A 27,279-nucleotide genomic window follows, 5' to 3' on the forward strand; every position below is an offset into this window, starting at 1 on the left:
CCATGACTTGTACTATATGTGACTAAATCTCGGGTGCTCTGGAGAGGGGGTGCCATAGGTGCTGGGGGGAGCCCGGGAGCGCTGCGGGGGCGGGGGGTGGCCCAAGACTGCCCCAGCAGTGGCTGGTTAGTCGCACCGGCACCACTGCAGAAGTCACGGAGGTCCAGGACAGTCACAGAATCCATGACTTACGAGACTTCTGTGACAGACTCACAGCTTTAGTCATTGAGTCCTAAGCATTCCTCATGGTATCTGTTGTGTACCTGCTACAGGACCTGTCAGCAGTGGTAGATCTATATACATATAGGTACTCATAATACATCAGTTTTTTGTAATAGAACTTCACAATATCAACCAGAATTCATAAGTTGTACGTAGAGAGCCCCAGTTCATCACAAGGCACAGATTCACACCAAAATTTGCAAAAGTGTCCACCAACTTTGAGTGCCCATTTTTTGGGTGCCCAAACTGAGACACCTAGGACCCGATTATTTTTTTCCCCCAGAGGTGCTGAGAATCTGCAGCTCCTATTGACATCAGCTGAAGTTGCAAATGCTCAGCACTTCTGAAAATCAGGCTCTGGATATGTCAAGTTTTGGACACTCAGAAAATGAGGAACACCTAATTAGTTGCAAAAAAACAACGAGGAGTCCGGTGGCACCTTAAAGACCAACAGATTTAAATTAGTTGCTGCCTCTAAAAATGTTGGTCTGAGAGGAAATCCTGCAGCAGAGCTAGGTAACCAGATTATTCCACTGGATGTGTATTAAAGGTAAGGAAAATTCAGAGGAGTTCTGCAGGGAAGAGATGCAATACAAGGGTGGACTGTTCCAAAACTAATATTGGTTGCCTATCTAGGCTCTTAACTGGTTTACATTGTAATTCTCTCTTCTACCTCCTCCCCTCAAAAAAAAAAAAAAAATATATATATATATATATATATATATATAATATAATTTTTTTTTTTAAAAGTCTGTCACTATGTTTAAAAGTGAAAGATTAAATATTCTGGGGTGTGGACAAATCTTGTGAATTTGGGTTTCAGAAGATATTACTTGAACATTATGAAATTCTGTTGCACTCACTTTTCATTTTCTTTTCACAGTGGGAGCCGTCTAGGAGGTCTAGTTACGGTATTGTGCTACTTTTTCAATCATGGGGAGGTAAGTCTTTTAGACTGAAATTTTTGATTGTTTTAGACTAAATCAGGTGTGTGAATTTTACTTAAAAATAGAGAATGCTTGTACTTTACATCTTAGCCTATGCTTAAAGGTAAGAAAACATTGAAAAGAAAAATATGTAGTATTTTGAAAGTACCTGTGAATGTAAACTTTTTGTGGTATTTAAGATGCCATTATAGAAACAGCTTTTTTTTACACCATTTCAGTTTTCATTTCCCATATACCTACATGTAGATAAACTCTGAATAGAAATCCCCTACTTTAAACTCCTTCATAACTAAACAGCAATCTCAGTAACTAATATTGTGCACTGATGTCATTTCTCTTTCAGCTAACTTTTTTTTTAATGAGGGAAAGTAGAACATATAAGAAATGTTGGAACCTAGAAACATGAATACTAGTTAGTCATTTCTTATTTTCTAAGGCTGGCTTAGCATTCTTGGTTAGTTTGTTCTACTAATGCCCTTAAACTGAATTTAGATCAGTAGCATTCTTACTGCCTATTAATATAATGCAAGCAAGTTTATTTGAATATAATTGTGAGAGCTTTCCATAAAAGTGTAGTCGGTGGTTTTTATTTGAATAATATTCTTCTGGCTTCCCTTTTCTCCCTCTTAAATATAATGGAGATGGTATTGGAAGTGGGTTGTGGAGAAACATAGCCTGATGTATGTGTCAGGTTGAGATTTTAATTGCACAAAAATCAGGAAATTAAAAACTGATTTCCATCTCCACCCAAGAAGTAAATTCAGAAGACAATACTATGTGTGAAATCCCTAGCCCCAGTGAAGTCCGTGGGAAAATTCCCATTGACTTCTCAGGGGCCAGGATTTCAAACTATGTTTGCATAGTTATTGTTGCTGTAAGAACGAAAATTGTAGCTTTGAATACCATCACTGGCGCTATTAAAATGTGTCCCTAATGTTGCATTAACTTTCTTGTGCCGAACATAGAGTTGTTCGATGTATATTCATACGGTTGTATTATTCTATATGGCATTTAGACCACATTTTCAAAGGTATTTAGGTGCCTAAAGATGCAGGTAGGCACCTGGTAGAATTTTCAAAAGCGTGTGAGTAGGTGAGGTGCCTCACCAGCATAGGTGCTTTTGAAAGTTTCACTGAGAACCTGCATCTTTAGGTGCCTTAACATCGTGGAAATGTGGCTTGAACCCTCTGGTCAGTAGAGATTTCATAAATAAATGTGTTCATTCTGATGTCTAGAATATTTATTTCTCCTATTTAAAAAACTGCACCTTTTCAATCTCGACATGCATGTAGAAACCTCTAAAAATCACACTATCACTGACACGAGAGTTTTTGTTCGACAATCACCACTGTTGCCCATCAGTATCCTTCCAGATACCTCCTCTAACAATCCCTCATAATTTTACAAAACACAATATATCTTTCTTCAGAAACGCACAAATGGAGCAAGTTTTCTTTATACAATATCATTTTAGTTATCTGAAAGTCAGGAAGGGTACATAGTGAATACATAATAGATAATTCAGGGTTCAGATAGCCACAGCTGAACGTATTTTCTGTCAGTATACTAATGATTAGTCTACTATAGTCTCTATCAGGCAACATATCATTTAGAAACTGTCTACGTCTATGCAGAAAAATAATGCTAAGCTTTTGGAAAAAGCTTTATTCCTTTAGAAAAAGATTTGTTTAATCCAAAATATCTGATTTTTTTTTTCCTACCACTATTGTCATCTCTCTTGTGTTTTGAAAGAATAAATGATTTTAAGTGCCCTTTGGCTATGTTTCTGGTTTTTTACTTAGAAACGTGTGGTGTTCTTCGAGTGATTGTACGTGTGCATTCCACTGTAGGTGTTTGCGCACCCTGAGCACAGTCACCAGAGATTTTTCCCCTCAGTGGTACCCATTGGGGCAGCTCAAGTGTCCTCTTGTGCTGTGCACACATAGTGCTTGTATAAAGCGCCCAGCCGACCTTGTGCCCCCTCAGATCCTTCTTACTGCCCATGACAGTCGCTGGAATTATTCTTGCTTCAGCAAGCTTTCTCAGTGGTCTTCCTTTTCCTATAATTGTATATAGTTGTAAATAGTCAGTTTTTAGTCAATTTAGTGTAGTTTGTGTCAGGGTCAGTTAGTTAGCAGAGTTTGGTCCGTTACCTGGTGCCGAGGCATGTCTGGTCACTGGGCTTCAAGCCCTGTGCCTCCTGCAACAATGCTATATCTCCAAGTGACTCATACGCTAGTTGCCTGAAGTGCTGGGGAGAGGCTCACATCAGGGACTGCTGCCAGATCTGCAGGGACTTTAAGTCTCGCACGAAGAAGGACCAGGAGGCCAGGCTGAAATTTTTACTCATGGAGGCGGTGTTGAGACCTTCCTCCAAGCTGAGCTGGTCAGATTTGGCACTGATTTGGTACCTTTTGGAACCTGTGGGGTTTTCCCTCAATTAAGGGATCCTATTCAAGATGCTGCTATTTGGTGGCCTCCGAAAGAAGAGCACCACCGCCCCATTGGGCAACATCCAGTCCAGACTTGGGTACTGAACCCAGTGCTGGGTTTCAGGAACTGGTTCTGCAGGACCCTCTGATGTGGAAAGGGAGGAAGAGTGTCCTCAGCTGGTGCTGGCCTCCTCCTCCCCTGATGAGGCCGTGTCAGGAGTGGGCATGTCACCTCCCCAGGATGACTATAGGGCTCACCAAGAGGTAGTGAAGGAGTCCTCCCATAGTCTGGTTGACGTTTTAGTGGTGGCAGACCCATCAAAAGTAGCCCTGCCTCTTAATGAGGCCATTATGGACCCTGTTAAAGCCCTGTGGCAGACTCCTGCTTCCCTTCCCCCCACATTAAAAAGAGCTGAGCGGAAATACTTTGTGCCTGCCCATAGCTATGAGTTCTTGTACACTCATCTTACCCCTCCGCATCCAGCTCCCTGGTGGTATCTGCTGCCATTGGAAGAGAAGGGCAGGGTCATCAAGGTGCAACACCTATAGCAAAGGACCCCAAGAAATTGGATTTATTCTGTAAGAAAGGTTTATTCTACTGGAGGGGGGTTGCAGTTTAGGATTGCAAACCAGCAGGCCTCGTGGGCAGATACGACTTCAAGATGTGCAACACATCTTGAAGAACAACAGGTACGGAAGGTTAGAAATTGTTTTTTGCCTGGCTTACCTTTGTGTCTTGTTGTTCAGATTGAATCTAGTTGCCATATGGCTCCATCCTGAGTTGAAACTAGTTTTGCCTTTTCCAGTTTACTCAGCTGAGCTTGGTAAAGGTCTTTGAATATGTTCAACTACATTTAATTGCATTAGAGCTTCTTTAACTACTTGATAATGGATGTCAGATGTTATTGAAACAGTCTTGTTTTTAAGATTAATTAAAAACCCGAGATGCTAAATGGCTAATACAATATATTTCAAATGGAAGTTCAAAAATAATTATTCTCTGAAGATACCATTTGTGCAGGATTCTCACTTGTGTGGGACAGGCACAGCTTCTCAAGTTCTAAAAACGTTTGATTCCTAAGGGTAGCAGACAGGTATAAATGTGCCGCACCCCACCATGGAAGTTAACCATTGTCCTTTGACTTTTCCAATTAGTTCCTTCTTCAGAGGTGCACACAGAAATTTTTCACATAGTTCATAAAACCAAACCCCTTTGTGGCTGCCTCATTCAGGCCTCCCCACCACCTTTCTTCTGGCCAGCTCCCCTATGTGGGCACTCCCCACATCTCCCTGTACTAGCAGGTCTTGAGGCTGTCGCTAGTGAGTCCTGCGGGCAGAGCAGAGGGGACACAGCCGCTGGAAGTGGGGCAAAGCTAAGCAGGCCCCTGGCGGGGGAGCCCTGATGCAGGAGCCAGCCCCCTAGCTGTGGTGAGGAGGAGCAGTGCTGGTTGCTCCACTGCCCACTCAGTTTTGGCCCTGAGGTCCGCCTGTCATGATAGAGAAGCCACGGGCCAAACCTCAGTGGCACTGCGACCCCCATGCACCAGGTTGCAATGGCACTCACTCAGTATTGGTCCGATCGTCCGCCTCCCTGTTATGACGGGCTGCAGGGCCAAATCCAAGTGGGTAGTGAGGCAGCCAACACTGCTCCTTCATTCTGCTGTTGTAGGCCTGGCTTCTGTGCCAGGGCTCCCCGCTGGCACTTTGCCCAGCTGCACCTTCCAGCAGCCTGAGCCCTGGGTTCCCTGAGCCATGGCATGCACCATGTGTAACATGCATACAGCTGTGGGTGCCTCTGTCCTTGACCACAGATAACACTGTTACAGCTTCAACAAAATGCTAAAGGAGTCACATACGTGTGTGTGTGTGTGTGTCTGGTGTCTGGTGTCTGTGTGTTATATCAAATAACAGTTTGGCATAAAATAAAATATTAATGTGCTGCTTTGGGCTATCTTGAAAAAGAAACATTTACCTTACAGCGATATTACATTTCAAGCATAGGAAAATGGCACAACTCATGGTAAAGTCAATATAGCAATAAGGTAAATGCTCCCTTTTTTTGGTTGCTCATCCTATGTATCACTTTTTGCTTTTACTACTTTTTTACTTTTTTCTTTCTGTATCTTGCAGGTTAGGTACATTTTAAGTGTGGCTGTACTCTGAAAAATAACTAAAAAATGAAAGCACTTAACAGTATATGTGCTTTTAACATAATATCCACTTACTTCACCAAAAAATAAGCGTTTATATGTTTGTGCTGTAGAGTCAATACAGCTGAGAGTGAGCGTGATTAAGTTCCTGCTTGCTAATTCTTAAAAGAATTGTTTACTGAGTTCCAGTTGATTACACCTGTTAAAAATCATTTGAAGACTAATGGGGTTATACAGATATTACTGAGGGTTTAATTTGAAGGTAATTTGGATGAACAGTTATGAACTGGGGAAATAATTTGCTCTAAAGATCCTTTTTTTACTTCGGTGATGCAAGAGTAAGAGAGAATCCAGGCTGACCCTGATCAGGAGTTGTTTGCATGGCTGACAATTAAAATAAATAAAAAGGAGGGGGGGGGAAATCTGTCAATTGAACACACTTGATTTGGAAATTAAGGACAAACATGGAGCAGCACAGTGCTGTGTTTAGTCACTATACTGAGTGGAACTGCACTTTAAAATGTTTTTCTTTTCTTCATATCTTCTTTTCAATAAACTGTTTTTATTTTCTAGTTTTGCCTCTGTTTTCAACAGCTTGTTCCTACCACTCCATCTGTGTGTGCTTCCTTTTTTCAGCTGATGTTTTAATATTTCATAATCATTTTCATTCCTTAAATCTGGATTTTGTTCTCTTCCCTTGATTAAAGCACTTTCTCTGTTTAAATTCTCTACCTCTCTCCTGCCTCCTTTGTACAGCATCTGTCCCTTGAACTCTGTGTCCTCCTGTCTTGCGTGTTAGTAGAGGACATCTAACAACTTAAATTTGTTCCTCCACATTCTGCCAAGTTTGAGCTGCCTTTGGGCTCGTACTCTGTTTCACTGTTTTCTCTGATATTGGGAATTGCTGCTGTGTGGGAGCACAGTACATATAGCACTAATTGGCCTCTTAAGTATGATTGGAGAGTAACGTCAAATTTAGGGGGGAGCTTAGGCCCCTGTTGATTGCGATACACATACTCTTGCTGCAGGCTAAATGGTACCATACCTTATGCAGTTGAATCAGTTATTGATCAAGACAGACATAGATGGGGGTAGAGAGAGAATATTGATGATACGTAAGTTAACGTGAGAATAAAAGTCCATAGAAACCCTTTGATTCTACCAGCAGTTCCTCAGTAAAAGTCTCGGTATTAGTAGAAGTCCACTAAAGACATTCCCCTTCCATTGCCACAGTAAATGTATATGAAGGAGAGATGTACTTTGTCTGTTCAAGATTACTTTTAAAAATGTTGGATGGGAAAATATGTACCTGATAGGTTTAATTACCAACAAACAGCTTTCTTCTAGCTTTGCTTGTATATTTCATGTTATTAAAAGGTTTTATATTTAGAGACTGTATTGAATTTGTAGTACATCTTACAGCAGGTTTCTTTCAAACAAAATTTTCTAACACAGTTAAATTGATAATGTATAAGAAGGAACATCTTTCAAAAGTTGAAGTAACATGAAGCCTCTTGTGTATAATTGCATTAATTTGAAATGGAAAAATGCAGCAAAGAAATATTCAAATATATAAAGTTTTAGTTAACTCCTGGGTGCAATTGACTTTTGAAAACCAAGGATCTGATTTCTGCAAATCCTTGTGTAGGGCTGAGCCTAAAGGCTCAACCTAGCCCATGTGGGGTGGCACAGCTACATGTTTTGCTACCCCAAAAGCATTCTGAGAAGAAATTGTGGTTCAATCACAATTGGTTTGCCTTCTAATCACTTGCTCTGCGGTGGGGGGAGTGATTTACAGCAGCTATGTAACAGGTACACTTAGTTTCAGCTGCTCAATGTTACTGGCTTGTGTGTTGGTGGGCAGAGCCAAGTTTCTGTACATTCCACACAGCTGTTGGGTGCACAGTCTCTGCTTTCTTCTCTCCATGCCTGAGCCACAGTGTGGGAGACTTAACGTAGGCATACAGGTGTGTTGGCTTATGCCTCTCGCCCTGCTCCCCGCACTCTTTTATGTGTAGCTATATTAGCTAGTCGCAGTCTTGCTGTTTTGAGTAGTCCTTATTCACATGCATAATTAATTGATTTCAGCAAAGACTGTTTTTGTAAATAAGAGATTGCAAGATATGGCCATAATAAATAAGTGGAGCTGAGGAGAACCTGTGCTACTTTGGCATCTTTGTTCTTGGTGGACAAAACTGCTCCTAAGCTGTCAGATTTCTGTTTTTGCAAGAGTAAGATATCATTCCCACTGTAGTTCTCTCATATCAAGAGAAGGAGCCAGTAGTAGTGGTTAAACCCTCCCCGCCCTCAACTATTAAAGACCCAAAGCTGTATCTTCACTCAAGCATGCATGCTCCTTCCTTCCATCTCTTGTATCTTGTCTTATGACGCACTATTTTGTTAACTTATGACTGAGTCTTCATCTAGTTTGTTTTTGTACCATTTCAGTTTCCGTAGTTGATAATTTTAAATCATAAATTCATTGCTTTGCGGGGGGGAGGGAGAAATGAAAATGTAGCAAAACATACTATGAACTAATTCAGTTCTTATTTTCAGTGCACGCGTGTGATGTGGACTCCACCCCTTCGTGAAAGTTTCTCATACCCATTCCTTGTGCTTCAGATGTTGCTTTTGACCTACATTCTCAGGTAGCTTCCAATTTATGTGTGGTTATTAAGAGTGAAGAGTTTAAAAAACAGAATCCCTGAGACAGTGCATTTATTTAGAGGCTATGGTCTTGTACATACTAGTTTTTTTTCCCCCTCAGACATTACCCATTATTGCTAACACCAAAGGGTCTCCACCACTGGTAGTAATAGTGATACTAGTGGTTTAGGCTAGGCTCCCATTATCACAACATTTTTAACACTGGGCTAGTGGAGCTACATTGGTGTTAGTAACACTGGTAATGAAATAAACTCCTAGTTTAGACACAGCCTTACTGTACAAACCAGAAATCATATATATGATTCTTTGAGTGTTTGCCCTTGTCATTCCACCCTAGATGTGTGGGCACCCAGTGCACCAGAGTTGGCTAACGTTTTCCCATAGCAATACCCTTTGGGGAGGGCTCATGAGCCCTACGTGTGCTTTTGCTAATTGCCAAGAGCATAAAGGGGGGGGGGGCAGAGCTGCCCTGGCCCCTCCTTCTCCGCCCATTATCAGTAGTCATAACACGTCTGAATGCCTCACACTTCCCCTTTGTGCTTTAGAGACCTAAATTTCAGAACAAGCTACTGGATAAAGTGAACAAGGAATTTAAGGTTTTTATAAGTGAGGGTTGTTTGCCCACTCGTCTCCAGAGGCTGTTCTAGATGAAACCGACTCAGCAACTCGTGACAGCCATCACTATGCACCTTGTTTCATGGCACCAGGTATCGAGTATACCAGCTGAAGTCCCACACCCTCTGAAGGTTCAGATTTGTTTTGGGGCAAAACAGAGGAAGCTCTGAACACTCAAAAGATTCCAGGATAACCTAAAATCAATGGATATTTATATCCCTGCTATAATAAAGAAGCAGTTTTGGCCTCAGGCCCAGCAGAGGTATCTGGACTACCCAGTGAGACAGCCCAAAAGCTCTAGAAGGCATCCTAGGTATCAAAAGAAGAGACCACCTTCTCCACCTCCTTCAACTTCTGCGTCCTTGAGACAACTTTAAACTTCCAAGCAGTCTTTTTGATTCTTTGGTCCAGGGCAGCAAACCACCCCAGAGATCTTCTCTCCCTTTGGCAATAGGTTGTCCCACTTCCTAAATGCCTGTACCCACATTACATCAGATACTGTAAGCATGCTAGAACTGGGATATACCCTGCAATTCACGTATATTCCTCCATTCCTCTTGCCCCCTTCCCTGACCCTTTTCACAGAACGCTCTCACAAGGTTATACTAATTCAGGAAGTGGAGTCTCTGGTGCAGTTAGGGGCCGTAAAGGAAGTGCCTCCTCAATATAATGGAGGAAGGGATTTTATTCCTGATATGTGCTTATTCTGAAGTCCAAAGGAGGCTTCATTATGAAATCCATTGCCCAACAAAAGAGTGCAGGGCCAAGACACAGCCCTCCATGACAACAGATACTGATTTAAAAGGTGCTGACATCCGATTCTCCAGATGTACATGGGCAATGGTTCCATTATGCAGCTCGCTAATGAAGTCCAGCAGAGGGTTGGGACACCTATGCCCTTTAAGGCCTTCTATAGTGCGACTTGGTCAGCTGAATCAAATGCGTCCATAAGGTCGACATATGCTACGTGCAGGGGGTTTTGAACTCATGGTGTATCTCTGACAACAAGCGGAAGGCTGGTGGCATCTAATGTGGAACTGTTCCTCGTAAAGTCTGATTGTTGGGGGCAACACTGAGCAGGGGCTCCAAACGTGCCAGCAGAACATTTGCAAACACCTTCCCTGGCATGGACAATAAGGTGATCGGCCTGTAGCTCTTACATTCACTGCTCAGTCCCTTGCCCTTATAAAGTGAGATCACAGTACTGTCCTTCCAGCTGGTTGGCAAGGTTCCAGTTCTCCACAACAGATGAAAGATGGCCAGAAGATGGCTCTTCCATGAAACTTTAATTGGTTGTCCCTGTGACTCAGACAAAATCCATGGGGGCATTTTGAAACTTTGATGCTTTTTCAATATGAAATATTTATTTGATCACTGAGGTAATTGAAAAATGGAGTCAGAGGACACCATGAGTCAGTGCAAATTCAGGTGAAAGTATTAGAATGTGTCTACTAGATACAGTTATTGCCTCACCTGCCTCGTAGCCTCATATATAATTTCATCCCCAATTGTCGACTTGTGGAGGAGTGGAAGCATGGCAGCCATTCGTGGGCTACAGGGCTCCGTACTCAGGCGTCATTGGCATCACAAAGGGGCATGTCTGTTGGAGAAGGAGTAGAAAACTTTCCTGCTGACTTGCAGCAGTTTGGGAAAACGGGAAACCATCCAAGAGGCTCAAGAACTTCCAAGGAAGGACATGTAGGTCAATTTACACAAGTGATTATAACTATAATTCTTCTAACAGACGAAATTAAAGATTTTTTGTGACATTAGACCCCAATGTAAAGTCTGGCTGCAGCTGAGTTAACTAGTTTATTTCCTGTCTTCTAGCAGATGGAACAGTTTAGTCTGAATGAGCTGGGCCTTCGTCTCTTTTTGCATTATGTCCCATGGAAGCAGTTTTCTTCTTCATTTATGGAACTGATTGTCCTTCCTTAGAAGTCTTTGAACCTCATAGGTGGCTCCCTCAGTTTTCCCAGACTGTTACAGATTGGCAAGAAAGTTTCTACTCCTTTTCCCATAGACATTCCTTTTTGTGATGCCGTTGACCCTTGAGGACAGAGCCCTATATAGTCCCAAATAATTGCCATATTTTCATTCCCCACAGGTAGGTAGACAAGTGGAGATTAAATAATGATATATGGTGAGGTCAAATTCTGAACTCTTGTCAGCAAATACCATTGATATAGCCCCTGTGTTTATAATACTGTACTAGAAGTATTGCACAAAATATTTGTCTGTGTCACTTGAGTAATGCATCATTCTGGCTGTCATGTCATCAATGAGAATGAGGCAGTCTGGGCATCTTTAGAGAAATCTGAAGAGTTGGAACACTTCATAAAGCCTGAAAGGAATTCTAAACTAAATGTTACAGTTTTTGAGATGAATGTTCATCATGGCTTGCTTAGTGGGGCCACTCAGCACTTTTTTGTTTACTTCAACTTCTACTTTTATTTCAAAAGGTGAGCTATGAAATAACAAGGGTCAGAATTAATTATTTTAATTATTCTTATATTATATATTCTTATGGAAATTAATACAAAAGTTATTTAAACTGTTTTGTTCACAGTTGTCAATTTATATTGCAAGTCCAATTACAAGGCAATTTTTAATTTTTTGATACTATTCTCTGATGCTCTTTTGGATGAAATACAAAGGCCTATTATAGTTTGACTTACTGGTATCTGTTTTATTTCTTTTTTCCTAAGGACTCCGAATATTAATAGAGGAAGCTTGATTGCACTGTGTGTTTCTAATGTCTTTTTCATGCTTCCCTGGCAGTTTGCTCAGTTTGTCCTTCTGACACAAGTAAGACAATTTTTATTGAATATCACCAAAATATTCATGGATATATTAAACACACCTCTGTTCCTGTACATGGGACGATAGCATAGTGTGTATGTAGCTTCAGAATAATAAATTCAAGCTTTATAGTATTACACTATACACAGTATGTTTAGACAAGTGTGTAGTTCATTGCCAAACTTAGATTCAGGTAGAATCTTTATCTTATTTAGATAAATTGACTGCTTTGTACAGTCAAGTGAATTCATAGGACTTCTGATGTGTTTTAGCTACCATTGTCATTCTGTAGCACAGTAACCAAAATTTGGTTTTATGTTCATTCTGAATATCTGTTTTCTAAACAGAGTCCAGAATGCAGCAGCCAGACTTCTCTTGCTCCCAGGTTCATATTGCACCATCACATTCACTGCTGTCCTAACATCTCCAAAGTTATTTCAGAATTGTCCCCTTCTTGTCCCACAATCTTAACTGTGGGGTTTTCTCTCTAAGGTCATGGAAAGTATACCAGAATGTTTGTCCTTATTTGAGCATAGACCTGCCCGTTTTGAGCCCTTCCCAGATTTCTCTGCCTCCAGAAATAGTCCAAATGTAGTTTTGCAAAACCATATATGAAAACAAATATTTTTGTGATACTAATAAAATATTTCAGTTACAAAAATTTTGTAGGCATGGAAATTTAAGTAATTTGCCTTTTAGTCCTAGAAATGCATATATTAGGAAAAAACCCTCCATCGTTAGAACCAGAAAGTGAAATGAACATGTTTAGTTTCACTGGCCAAATTGTTTGAAGGCTAAAAAAGTAAAAATAAAAAGAGTACAATCAACTTATTAAAATTAAAAAAATATGTTAATAAACTAAGGTGATTAATACAAATAAGGAACTATTTTAAAATATCTTGGAATTTTTTTTATGTTTAACATATAATATTCCAGCATGAATTTTACATGGATAGTGTTGACTTTTGGTGTACCTATTGCTACCAGGTACAGTAATTACTGTCTGAGAGCAGCAAAGAGCTCATCTGATTTAAGTACTCCAGAGAGAATTTTATGCCAAAAAAATAAAAATTCTGTGCACAATATATTTTAGAACTCTGCAAATTTTATTTGTCAAGAAATAAATGTGGAGGCTCCAACATGGCAGTGGGGAGCACAGGCCACTGCCTGGATGGATGTGGGAGATCACCCTGGAGCCCTCCCTTCCTCCCCCCAGGACAGGGACTCGGTGGTGAGGGTGCACCTGACCTTGACACAGCGCAAGGGCCAGGACTGTCCCAGAAACACCCCAGGGTCCTGCCCCTCTGCGCCAGGCACTCGGGGGGGGGGGGGCGGGTAGGCTGGCTCAGCCCGCCAGGATACAAGTGTGGCGGGGCTTAGTGTGGGGGGACCCAGGTGTGGGGTGAGAGAGTTCTGTGTGGGGCAGTCTGGGTGTGGGTGGCTCAATGGGGGATCTGGATGCACAGGAGCTTGTTGGGGGGTTTCGGGTGCAGGGGCAGTGGGACTCTGCAGGGGATCCAGGTGAAGGTGGTTGGGGCTCAGCAGGGGCCATCTGGGTGTGGTGGGATTGTGCTTGGCAGGGGTGGTTTAGGTGTGGGGGCTCAGCAAGGGGGTCTGGGTGCTGGGGGAGTGGGGCTCGTTGGGGTGGGAGTCCGGATGTGGGGGGGCTCATTAGGGTGGTCCAGGTGCAGGAGGGGTGGGGCTCGATGGGATGGGGGTTTGATGGGCCTGCTTAATGGGGGAGCTCCAGTGCTGCTGCTGAGGGAATGCTGCATGACAGGCTCCCCCTCTTCCCCCCCCACCATGTCCTATCCCTTTCCCCTTCCTCTCCCCACTATCCCTCTCTCACCACTCCTCCATCCTCCTTCCTTCCCCACTGCCTATTTCCACCCCCTTTCTCCCATTTCTCCTGCCCCAACCCACCCCTCTTGCCCTGTCCCACTGTGGGCACTCACCATTGTGCAGAAAACAAGATGGCTCCCAGCATGCAGAAGGGGAGCCTGACCGGCACTACGACTCAGGAGATGGCATCCAGCTGCAGAGTCAGCTAGCCGTAGTGGAACCCTCCTTCATCTGGGCAGCTCTGTGCTCACAGAAATGGGGGGTGGGGGCAGTGGCATGTGACCCCGCATACCCCCATGCCTTGCATCTGAGGGGGCTATGCCCCCCAAACTATGCCCATGGGTGTCCCCACCCCGACCCCTTCGGAGATTTACCTCTCTGCCAGCTGCTCTGGGCACTGGAAACCATGCTGGCATGTGACCGTTCTTGTGGCTTCCCTTTGCCTCCCCGTCATTTTCTGCGGGGAAGCAAAGAAATCTTTGGGGGGGATGAATTCTGCGCATATGCAGTGGCACAGACTTCCCCCAGGAACATATAATGTAGTTTAAAAGAGTCTGTTAAATATATCTCTAGGCAGCACATACTCATCTTTATGCATTTGAATTAGAGAAAAATGTAAGCCCAGAAGTGCTAATTAGCACAGATTTTTAAAAAAGTTCTGTAATCTGGGCTTTTAGGAATTTTTCAGTCAATAGAAGGTAGATTAGGAAAAGGTAAGGGCTTAGATTTCACAACACAAAGCATTGGTTATCATATCTAGCTTCCCCACTGAAAAATTACTCTTTATGTGTAGCTTCTAAGCGCAAGTGCTCTGATTACCTGATTCAAAGGGTTGCTGCAATCACTGACCGCATTCTTAAAAATAAATCAATAAATATTGGGACATGGTGAATTAATTACTAACCCATGTCAGGTTTTTTGTTTTAAACTGTGTGACTTTTAATGCATTCTGGACTCTTCAGGTAATTGTCCTTTTTGGAAGCAGAAGTCTTGCTCCCTATTTGGGTCTGCAGAAAACAAGCTGCTGCGTTAAATATCATCCTGAAGAAGTTGGGGTTAGAATGAGAGGCATAGAAAAAGCACTCATACCTTCCTAAACATCTGCTATCCTGAGCTAGGGTGCAAAACACCCATGACTCTTAAATTAAAAACTAGGAAATGAATGAATAACTGGATAAAAGGATAATGTGGAGAAATAATTGGCAGAATTATTCCCGAGGCTCTCCCCCACAAGTATTTGTGTCCTCAGCTTTTTTTGTATTTTTGAGGCGCAAGGATGCCATTCTCTCTTTCCTCTCCTTGTCAACCCAACGTGCCTGGAATACAGGAGCTTCTCTTCTTCTCTCCCATCTACTTTGGGCTGCTGTATTTTGAAGTAGCAGGTGTTGCTTTTGAACAAAACAATCTGGGCAGGGGTGGATGGTCTCCTAACCACAAAGAAGAAAATTAGTTGCAGGTGGCCACCAAAAATGTAAACTACAGAAACATGTTTATTTTAAAAATGTTTGATATAATGACCCTCATTTTTCAGAAAATCAAGGCAGAGGCAGCAGGGGTGCTCTGCTGGTTAACACAGTGTACTGGAACTTTGGAGAGCTGAATTTGGTTCCTAGCATCACCATAAACGTCATGCATGACCTTGGGCAGTCACTTAATTTCTATGCCTCATTTTCCTCAACAGTAAAGTGGAGATAATATTTCCTGATTTTTAGACTAATAATAATGAATGCTCTTTTATCTGAAAATGGGAGGTACTATCTAAGAGCAAATTATTAATACAAGTGGGGGTCATTAACATGAGTAAAGCAACTTCTTTTATTTTAAATCTTATTCTTGAAATGTTTAAATGTTATTTTATATTCTTTGGGTGTTATACACAGCTCCACCTTCTTTCAAAATAAGCCATTGCAAAAATTCATAAGCCTTTAGCCATTAAAAGGAGCTACAGATGCTTGTGGGTTATTGCTGAATAATGTATTTATGCTGTATGAATGTATCATTTTCAATTAGTTTAATCTTCTCTTTTTAATTCCAGATAGCCTCGTTATTTGCTTTGTATGTTGTGGGTTACATTGACTCTCTCAAGTTACAGAAGATACTTTGTGCACATATGGTAATACTTGCTTTTAAAAAAATAAACTAGTCAAACCAGCTAGTGAAGAGAAGCTAGTTTTAGATATTTTGATCAGTTGTGTAGTGAGTGTAAAGAGTTACTGTAAGACTAAGAGTGAAGGGAAAAAAGGAATAGAACCCTGTCCATACACAGATCTTGAGATGCACAAAAATGACTTTTTAAAATAGAACACTATTATCTGCCTTTACTAATTGTGTATTGGAAAAAAAAGAAAAATGTACTGGTTTTAAAAGAATACTGTCAAACTTGGTAGACCAACATTTTCATCTGTCGTAGAAGTAGATATTTTCCAAATGTCTTGCTAATAAATAAATCTTTTTATGATTTAGACAAATATGTAAATGTAAACCAAGTGTTTTAATATCCTAAATCATTAACAGTGCACAGACTTGTTTTCCCTTTAATGAAAGAGCTACGTTCACTTCTGCTACAATATCATGGCCAGTTCAAAGCTGTTAATTGGAACAGCTCATGAACAGGGCCGGACTAACGTGGGGCTTTAGGGGCTGCAGCCCAGGGCCTCTGACTAAGGGGGCCCCGCAAAAATAAATCCATAATTATATACAATTCAGTGGTCACCAACCCGCCGATTGCCATCGACTGGTTGATCCTGGAGCCTCTGCCAGTCGATCGTGATCTCCGGGCCACTAAAAGTCCTGTGACGCAGCAGGGCTCAGGCAGGCTGCCTGCATGCCTTGGCCCCACGCCGCTCCCGGAAGCGGCCAGCTGCTGGCACGTCTCTGCAGCCCCTGGCGGCGGGGTGGGGAGGAGGCTCTGCGCGCTGCCCCTGCCCCCAGCACTGTCCCCGTAGCTTCCATTGGCAGGGGTGGCGCTTGCAGGTGCGGGCAGCGCACGGAGACACACTGTCGCCCCCAGGGGCACGCAGAGACGTGCCCGCAGCCGGCCGCTTCCAGGAGCAGCATGGGGTATGGCAGGCAGGCAGGCAGCCTGCCTGAGCCCTGCTGCGCTGCCGGCCTGGAGCCGCCTGTGGTAAGCGCCTCCCGGCTGGAGCCTGCACCTCACACCCCCTCCTGCATCCCAACTCCCTCCCAGACCGCGCACTCCCTCCTGAACCCCAACCCCCTGCCCCAGATCAGAATCCCCTCCTGCACCAAACTCCCTCCCAGAGCCCGCACCCCTCATCCTCTCCTGCACCCCAAAACTCTGCCCCAGCCTGGAGCCCCCTCCTGCATCCAAAATCCCTCCCAGAAAGAAACTAATATAACAGCTGTTCTAAGATAAGAAGTAGGCTATTTTGAATTAACTTAACAATATTCTACATGTTTTAAGACTGACATGTATCCATAGAATGGCTTTGCTAATTAAAAGGCAAGTTTAGTATAGCGTTAATACCCTCAATGCCATAATTGTGATCATTTTGTTTTAAATTAGGAAAAAGACTTGTATACAGGGGCCCCAGAGAATCTAATAGCCCCAGGCTCACAGGAGAGTCAATCCAGCCCTGCTCATGAAGATGATGTATCCATATGACAGCCCCAAAAATGTTCTGGTACATACTTCAAAATAAGAAATGAGAAAATATTTTATGATTAAATTAGTCCTGAGCAAAATTTCAGGATGTTTTAGCTTGAGAGAAACATGAAGGTAGGAGGTGATAGTCCTTTGCTCTTTTTCCTAACCACTTCCTGGTGGTTCCAAAGCATATAAGTAAATTACCTGCAAGTTTAATTTATTAGTTTTTATATTTGCTCCAGATGCCAGGTCACTCACTGCCAGGCCTCCCGCTAACCTCCCAGGCTGCCCTGGACCCTGCGTCCCCCTGAAGCGCAGGGCCCCCCAAAGCGTGGGGTCTCGGGCGGTTGCCCCGGTCCATCCTGTGGACAGGACGGCTCTGCTTGGACGTGTTCTGGGCACCACCAAAAATTATACAAACCTGGCGCCCGTGGATACTGGTCATGCATTTACAGGTTTCTGTATTTGTGTATTTTGATAAACATTGCTACTACATTACTTTCTGGATTTTTCCATGGTGTTCAGGCTCTTCCTGAAGAGTCTAATCGCTGTAATACACTTCATTGGGTATACCAAAAGAAGAACAGGAGACACTTGTTATGGATTTTAATCAGGCCTCAACTTTATTATATAGCGGTCTGGGACTACCAGGCAGATAAAGTGAACAGTGCAGGCAAATCCATATTTATTCAAATCATTACCTGGGGCTTCCACCAGCCCCCCTTCATTTTCCATCCAGGTCCCTCCAGCCAACACATGGCTTAGACCTTACTATCCACCCCCCTCATAGGAGGGTTAAGGTGGCTATCAGACCAGGGGAGGAGGGGTTGGCTCCCTGCCGTACCAATCATAGGAGTCCCCAACCCTCCTCCCCCTTTCTGTTCCTTTACCCGTCACCTCCCTTATGAGTACTTTACCAGACCATTTATCTGGTCACTGGATGTCTTCCCTATGGAGTACCTGCACTGGACATCCACCCCACACTTACAAAATAAGTTGCGACATATACCCTACCACCTTTTCTTCTTACCAGAAAAGGTCATCCCTGACACCCACTTGTGCAAGAGATGGGGGGAAGGCAAAAAAACCTCGCTCCACTGAAGCCAATCTGGTGGTGCGGGAAAAATTCCTTCCCAGCCCCCCTTAAAAAGGAGTGACTAGCACAATGCCCACAGCAGGTCCTAACCCAACCTGATATTTGCCTCCACTAGGGGAGGGAGGGTGGGTGCTGTCTTGCCTGCTGCATGGAAAAAAGGGGCTTCCCACGCCAGGGCTTGCACCTTCCAACCTCACATTCCTGGGGGGTGAGTCAGCGCCGCAAAACTGATCACTGTTCACCTTTTGCAGAAGTCTCTAACCTCACTCCCCCTCCCCTCCAGCCATAAAGCACAGCTGCCCTCCCTCAGCAAGCCCAGCCAACATTTGCTTTAAGTGCGGTGCAGTCATTAGGACTTAAGAAATGCCCTATTATGCATTCTTGAACGATATTCTGGTTAGGAGGAGATTATTGAGAATCCAAAGATCTATAGCTCACCTACTAGAAGAAACAACTTAATATAGGCTTATGATTATCTTTCCCCCATTGGTTCTTTCTGTCCTTCTCTTACACACCTCATCTTGAATTCTTTTCTCTCTTCCCAGCAATTGATTCTCAATCGCCATCTTCCACTTATCCCCATTCCAATGTGTTATAGTGCCTCCCCTATCCCTTCTATGGCTTTAAAGGTTTACTTTGTTACATCATCCAGTGGATTTTAATTTATTCTTACAGATTTTTCCCTTGCTGATTATGATCTCTCACAGTGGGTTCAACTGATTCTTAAGGAGTCAGTCTCCTCATGGATTCTGTTCTTCTAATGGATTCTGGAAGCACATCCCCTATTCAATATCAGCTGATATAGCTTCTGAGACATTGGCTGGGCCTGTGAATCCATAAATTTTTCTAAAATCCAGAATAATTCTTGCCAGAACAGCATAGTTGGCAGCTACAACTGTATAAAAAAAATAGTGGAGAAAACTCTGATATGGTTAAGTATGCCTATGACCAAAGAAAATGCTGCATCAAATTTTTGGTTTACCAGTTTTGATAGTGTTATTTGTTTGAAATTTATAGCTTTCTGTATGGCAGAAATATGAAGTTGTTCTTTGAGTGTCCCTCTGGGTGCTTCAATTCAGATGCACATTCACCCTATGCCTTTGATCAGAGATTTTTGGTAGTGTTGCTTGTCTGGCCTGCTCATGCGCCCTACACGTACTCCTGCCCCATACCCAAGCTATATAGAGCTATGTGGGCAAACAGCCTTCAGTTCCTTCTAGTGGTGCTGGAATTAGGGGTGCTGCCACACCCCCTGTTTGAAGTAGTAATAAACACCAAATACATTCCATCAGCAGCACCCCCACTATAAAAATTGTTCCAGCATGCTTGGTTCCTTCTCAACTGCCTTCGGCCAGAATTGGAATTTAGTGTGTGCCAGTTTGCTATTTAGAGTTATTATATAGTATGTAGTTTAGTACTTTATGAGAACTGTTGTTCTCATTTTCTTTCTCCCCTCCAAAAATTTTTTTTTTCTTGAATATGGGATAATGGGCTACATGGGTTTTAAAAGGAGCCTCTCCTTTTGAGGAGCCATTCCTGTCAGTGAGGAATTTTCCCCTAAATTGAGAATGAGAATTGGACTCTCAAGTCTCCAACAAAATAGTCTTAGCTTTGGAAACTTTTGCCACTGCAGGCAATATGGAGTGCAGAAAATTCTGTTCTAGAGGAGGACTCAGGCATCTCCTAGAGATTGAGGATTTTCTCATTACATGGACAAAGGGTCTTTCTCTATGGGTCTCCACCAATTCCATTACTTTTAAAGGTTCTCAACAAGATCAAGCACAGCCAAGCCAGGGGGTCATTTTGATTATATCAACTTGGCCAAGACAAGTTTTGTTTCCTTACCTCTTCAGACTCACCTTCTGCCCTCTGTGGCAGCTCCTCATCAATTCTTGACTGTCTCAGGATGTGGATCAAACACTTCATCCCAATCTGAACATTCTGCAACGCCAAGCATGGCTCCTCAGTGGCTCTCAGGATTAGAGGCATCCTGTTCATCGGGAGTACAACATGTGCTGTTAAATAGCAGGGAGAAATCTACAAGACACACTTACCTCCAGAAATGGAGAAGATGTCATCTTTAGTGTAACCTCTGTTATCTTTCACCTGTGCAGTCATCTCTTTCCACAATCTTGGATTACCTATTGGAATTGAAAACACCAGGTCTCTGAATTCCATCAAGGTTCACTTAGAATTAATAACAGCTTCCCACTCACCATTAGGCGGTTTGTCAATTTTCACACATCTGACCACAATGAGGTTCTTAGTCTTACAAACCTTTTTCCACAGATTAGTGATCCTACTCTGCTTTGGGATTTCAACCTTGTTTTTAACCATCCCATGAAACAGCCTTTTGAGCCACTAGCTACGTGCTCTGTTACATTTGTCCATGAAGACAGTCTTTTTGGTGCCCTTTGCTTCTGCACGAAGGGTTGGAGAGATTGGGGCTCTAATGCCAGGTCCTCCATTGACTATGTTCTCCAAGGTGAAGGTATAATTACAACTCCCTGCAAACTTTTTACCCGAGATTTCTTCTGTTTCATATTAACCAGACAGTTCACTTTCTAGTTTTCTTTCCTAAACTGCATTATTCTACGCAGGAAGCTATCTTCCATACGCTAGATGTTGAGAGGGTACTGGCCTTTTACTTGAACAGAACCAGAACATTCAAGAAGTCCCCATGACTTTTTGTTTCTATTGAGGATAGGTCAAGGGCAGTGTTTCCCAAACTTGGGACGCTGCTTGTGTAGGGAAAGCCCCTGGCGGGCCGGGCCGGGCCGGTTTGTTTACCTGCCCCGTCCAGCAGCTCCCATTGGCCTGGAGCAGTGAACCGCGGCCAGTGGGAGCCACAATCGGCCAGACCTGCGGCGTCCCAAGTTTGGGAAACACTGGTCTAGGGAATACACTATCTCACATCCAGAGAGTCTCTTTGGATTATTGCATATAATGGTTTGGCTGATGCTCAAACTCCCCTGCAAGTGATTGCATGTTCTATTTGATTGCAGTCTATGTCTGTAGCCCTACTCAAGAATGTTCCAGTTGCTGAGAGATCTGCAAAGCTGCAACATGGAGTTCAGTGCATACTTTTTCCAGCCATTATGATTTGGTTCATGCTGCTAGATCAGATGCTGCAGTAGACAATGCAGTTCTCTCTTGAGCTCTGGACTCTGTTCTAAACCTCCTGTCTCCTTGAGCTAAGGAGTCACTTGAAGTGGAGCACCCACAGGGACACTACTCAAAGAAAGAGCGGTTATTCACTTTGTGCAGAAACTGGAGTTCAAGATGTATCCCCCTTTGGGTGCTCCACTACCTGCCCTCCTTCCCCTTTGCTTTGGAGTTTCCTTTGTGATACTTTTCAGTAGAGAAGGAACTGAGGGTGGTTCCCCGTACGGTCCTATTCAGCCTCTGTTCGGGGCATAGCATGTGTAGTGCACATGTGCAGGCCGAACAGGCATTGCTACCAAAAATCTGTGATCAAAGGTACAGGGTACATGTGCATCTGAAGTGGAGTACCCAAAGGGACACGCATCACAAAGAACTCCAGTTATTGGACAAAGTGAGTAACCTCTCCCTTTTTTTCCTCCTCAAAATTTCTTTACTACTTTGTCCACAGGATTCTGAGAGTCTGACTATCAGCATATATAAGTGACCAAGTAAAATAACTTGAAAGAATGAATAAAACATCAGGAATAGCGTTTAAAAAATGAAAAAAGAATATCATTGGGGTTGAAATATATTCTGTTATTAAATCTTTTAGTCTGTTACTTACATCATCATAGTAGTTCACATTTGCTACATTGCCATCATTTTAAATCTTTATTACTAACCTTTCTCAATACAATTCTATAAGCTGGGTCTCTAGCTTAGAGAGTTGCTGCATAGTATGTAGATATTTATATATTTAAAGAAAACCATGGTATTGCTGTCAGTTATCAATTATTTTATTTATACTATATGTTGTATTTGAGAGAATTACTTGATGGTTTAGATATTCGGAGATGTTTTGTATTTTCTTATTTCAGGCATCTCTTGCACTGTGTTTCATTTTGATGTTTGGCAACTCAATGTTATTGACATCATATTATGCTGCCTCTTTAGCAGTTATCTGGGTAAGTTTTGGAAGAATTCATTTCAGATGCTTAGGAATGTATTTCTGCACTATTATCTATGGATTGGCACATTAAATGGAGAATTGTAACTTTTCTGAATAGTTAGAAAATAGTATACTTCCATGAGATTGATAAGATTAGTCTTGGAGATGTTTGGGGAATGGGGAAGTGTTAGTAAAGTCAATAAAATGTTGACATGTCAAAGCTTTGACATGAGAGAAACTGAACATGGACTTACACTTTTTCAGGTGTAAGGCTAAAACAATCATGTTTTACAGTGTACTAAAAGTTATTTATATGCTGGCAAATTTTGTAGAACATCTGACACACAAGCTATACGTGATTAACTGATTGGACTTTAAAATGAAAGTTGTGGCTTAAATAAGTTTCTGTTTGAAGCTTAAGCAGGATTAAAAAAATAATAATCTTAAAACGGATACTTTTTCCAAAACTGCAAATAGTACAGAACAGAATGACCACTAATAGAAGCAACAATAATCAGAAATTATAAGTCGATATGAAAACAGTCTTGGAAAGTCCACTCACTCAGGACCACATTCCAAGCATTATTAAAACCATTAAAGGTTTGTCATCCGATATCTTCCTCATCCCTGTTTTTTACAGAAAAAACTTACCTAAGCAAATCATGTACTTACTCCAGGAAGGAAGAAGACAAAAGAATTATCAATCAAGGCTAGTAGAAGGACACTAAAGAGAGCCTATTTCCACCTCAGTCTCTCTTGATGTTCCATCCTGGAAGCCTGGAGGGTAGCCCAATGTCTCAGTCTTTTTATTTTAACTTTTTGTCTCTTAGATCTTTTCTGAGAAAGAACATAACTATACTATAGGGATGCTGAGCCATGCTCCTGGCTCCTTCGTTAGTTAGAAGCTAAAATGTCCCTAGTTACAAAAAAACCTTTCTGTTTGACCATTTGTAATGAAGTCTCAATGTCATGTGGCCATTAGTCTGGTGTAGAGTAGGCTTCTTACAGCTCTTCAGTTAATGCCTCATTTCTGATTTTTATTGCTCTTGACATCCACTGATGGTAAGGGTTCTTGCTATCATAAGATGGTGAAGAGGGCATACAAGAGGAAAATTTAGAACTTAATAACAAATTGTAACTTAGTAACAAAATGCAGGGAAACTTAGTGATTCTGTGTTTAGTAATGTTTTTCTGTCATTCTACCTCATCTTCCCTTGGAGATTCTTTGTGTAAATTTTTTATGCTGTAATTAGTAATTATTCCTCACTTTGAAGTTTCTTGTTGCTGGTGAAAATAGCCAAGCTTTCTGTGCTTGTATTGCCTTTGATGTTTTTTCAGAAACTATGTAAAATAGATTCTCGCCTGGCAGAGAGAAGAGTGGTTCTAATTCAGTGTATGGAAATTGCAATATCAGAGTATCAGTTCTTATGATATTCAGTCATGTGGTTGACAGGTTACATGGGTTTGAACTATACTTTTTAAGGATGTTCATGTGGTGACATGTCAAGTTCTATAGAAAAAAATACCTTGTTTTTTTGCGTTACTGGAATATGATTGGAAATATTATAAAATAGGTGCATTAATTTTTAATTATTATTTTAGGGTATTCTTGAATGGAGTCCAAAATTGCTGAAAATGAGTAGAAGAGAAGTCAGTTTATGGGTAAGGATTGATTATCAGAAAAGAACTACCACTTATTGGTCAGCCAAATCAGGAAATTATCCATGTATTTTTATGCAGTGAATATGTGAGAACTGATAGTTTGAAGTAATATTTTGAATATCAATATTTCAAAATTGACTAATATCCCATAAGGAAAACTGACACAAAAAGGAATAAAATGGATAAGTAATTTGACAAAATTGAACTAAAAGCTTTCACACTATAAGAGTTAATAGAAGTTAAAAATACAGGAATTTTCTAATTAGTTACAATATTTACAAAATCCTAAGAATTGGACCGCTTAAACTAGATTTGTCTCCAAGACAGAACTATGGAAGGAAATTGAAAAATAATCCAATATCTGATTTTAAAAAAGCAAATTGTATGCACTCTTACTTTAGAACTTCAGGGCAATATTGACAAAGTGAACTGAGTTTGAGAAACAGATCTAAACAGCAAATTTCTCCTGAGGATTGAAAGAATATGATAATAGTACCAGTTCACCATCATGGAGAGAATACCAGTGGAAAAGTATGATTAAATATTGGCTCCCACCAGAGTTGCAAAACAAAATAAACACAGTAAAATTCTGGAGGGGATACCATGATATAGGGGATCATTTGCATATCCTAATCCTAATTTTAAAGGATGCTGGTTAGATTAAAAACTAACAGATGTAAATTCCTGTTACTCTGAGGCTAGAAAAATGTCCCAATTTGTGAAAATTAAACAAATCTGTTTAATTTCTTATAACTGCAGCCAATAAATGTTGTGATGGGTTCCCCCAGGGTGCCACCTGGAACTGGGGTACCATTAAGCCCCCCTGACCCACCATCTGGGCACCCTTTACACTGTACAGCTGTGACCAGCCTGCCAAACCCTCTCCCAGGCTTCAGCACACATACAGGTAGCGACACACCCAGCTGCAGTACATACAGATGGCTGTGATCAGCTCTGCATCGGGAGGATACAGCTAAGGAACTGCTCAGCTGCTCAAGTGCCCATCCCCTCTGGAATGTAAACCCAAAATTATACCGTCTTGCGCTGCACAGAGATCTGTAGAGCGTAAGCTCATGAAATTCGCCCCTTCTCTGTGTGGAGAGGAAATATGCAACAGCTTTTTGCCCCAAGTTGTGACTCCCACATACTGGTTTGTGATAAATCAAAAACAAATTTATTGACTACAAAAGATAGATTTTAAGTGATTATAAGGAATAGCGAACGGATCAAAGCAGGTTACCTAGCAAATAAACAAAAATGCAATCTAAGCTTAATATACTAAAGAGGTTGGATATGAGTAGCAAATTCTCATCCTAAATGATGTTTCCAGCAGATTGCGGAGATACTTAAGGGGCCAGCTGCACTTGCTTGCAGCTTAAAAACCCCAGGTGTTACTTTCACAAGTTAAAAATTCCTTCAGCCTGGGTCCAGCACTTTCCTCCAGTTCAGTCCTTGTTCCTCCAGTGTTTTCAAGAGTCGTCTTTGGGTGGGGAGTCAGTGAAGAACCTCGATGTCAACCCCTGCTTTAAATAGCTTTTGCATATGGCGGGTACCCTTTGTCTCCAAGCATTGTTCCCATGCCAGTCAGTGGAAAAACACTGGTATTCCCAAGATGGAGTCCAGTACCAGGTGACTTGGTCACATGACCCTGTAGGGTCCTAGCAGCCATGAGTCAGAGGCTGTTTACAGCGTCCTCAAGAAGGCCTCCCATGGGAGATTAAACTCTTCTAAGGCCTATTGTTTTTTTCTAATGGCCCATCAATCTGAATGGGCCCTTCCCAGCCAGCCATCTAGACTGAGTGTCTTTTGCCTAGTGGGCGTTCCCTAGGTGTAAACACATTTATAACACACATATATAGTCAATATTCCTAATTTCAGATACAAAAATGATGCTTGCATATAAGTAGGATAATCATATTCAGTAAATAATAACCTTTCCAATGATATCTCACATGACCTATCTTGTATAAAATACATTGATTGTCATAATCATATCATCATAATATCTCTATGAAGAATATGGGATGCAGCGTCACAAATGTATTTCATCCTTTTGGTTGAAAAAAGAAATACTATCTGTAGAAAGGTAGTTAACAAGAAATAATATAAAAAATTAGATTAACAACTATTTCAGGAAAGATGAACAAAATGGGATGTATATCAATTTTTAAAATTACAATATGTATGCCTCAACTTGTAACTAGTCTGCCTCAATTCTGCTGTTTTCCATTAGCTTGTATATCATTCATTCTCTTTTAATACTTACACTGTTAACCATTATGTTAATGTTTTTATAAAAAGTAGCTAAAAATAAGATTCTGGAAATCTCATTTCTGCTGACTGCACTCTTGCTGTGATATTGTTTGAATGCACTAGGAGAGAAGAGGGAGTCTTAACTGTAGTGCTTGGAGCAATGTGCATAAAGCAGTACTAGATCTTTCAGTTTCAAAAGGAAAAGATTTAATATTACTACTGTGTTCTCTAATTATTGGAGTGTACTTTGAGTTACAAATCACACTTCTTGTGATTGTCTGTTGCTTTATTCTTGACACTTTCCTAACACACAAGAGAACTTTTTCCACTAACTGCACAACTCCAGTATGCTTTTTTCTTCTGTTCTCCTTCTTCAGTCTGAATGTATCCTTTATTTTGTAGGCCATTGAAGGATTTGCTTGGTTATTTGGAACAGTCACCTTGAAATATTTGACTTCTCTAATATTTGGAGTAGCTGATGATGTAAGTTCTGCTTTTTTAATGTTAGGCATTGTTAAAGGTTTTGACAGTTATGTTGCTTCGTATCTTATTTAATCCTTTAAATGTTTTTTTCTTCTCTGAGAAAATATTTAAACTGCACAATATTTAAAATGATTGCTAATTTATTATTCCATTTTCCTTTCTTCCTAAATGAAATGGACTTAAACGTTAAACCAAGCCAATAAATGAATGCTGTTACTTTTTGGTGAGCCAATGTAATGTCCCAAGAAATTGAGTTAGCATGGAAAAGTGAAACTTTGTTTAGCTCTTAACTGACCACCATTGTTGTAGGACTATGCATTTGCTAAGTAAAACTTTGACACATGGCAAACAACTTAGTAAAAACTGTCTTTGGAGTTTTTTTTTAAAAATAGTGACTTCTTTTTAAAA

At 41.5% G+C, this 27,279-nt stretch overlaps 1 protein-coding gene across 1 annotated transcript in view; it reads left to right on the forward strand.

Moving 5' to 3' along the window:
* The window catches only part of DPY19L1 (dpy-19 like C-mannosyltransferase 1), a 103,668-nt gene that overhangs the window by 27,531 nt on the left and 48,858 nt on the right, over window positions 1-27,279 (forward strand). Inside the window, exons 8-14 of the mRNA XM_065398972.1 lie at window positions 1,106-1,163; window positions 8,308-8,399; window positions 11,742-11,841; window positions 15,713-15,790; window positions 22,403-22,489; window positions 24,076-24,135; window positions 26,791-26,871. Of these exons, the coding sequence (XP_065255044.1) occupies window positions 1,106-1,163; window positions 8,308-8,399; window positions 11,742-11,841; window positions 15,713-15,790; window positions 22,403-22,489; window positions 24,076-24,135; window positions 26,791-26,871 (556 nt within the window). The remainder of the gene's footprint in view (window positions 1-1,105; window positions 1,164-8,307; window positions 8,400-11,741; window positions 11,842-15,712; window positions 15,791-22,402; window positions 22,490-24,075; window positions 24,136-26,790; window positions 26,872-27,279) is intronic.

This window comes from Emys orbicularis, chromosome 2, assembly GCF_028017835.1.
Source record: "Emys orbicularis isolate rEmyOrb1 chromosome 2, rEmyOrb1.hap1, whole genome shotgun sequence".
Classification (NCBI taxonomy): Eukaryota; Metazoa; Chordata; order Testudines; family Emydidae; genus Emys; species Emys orbicularis.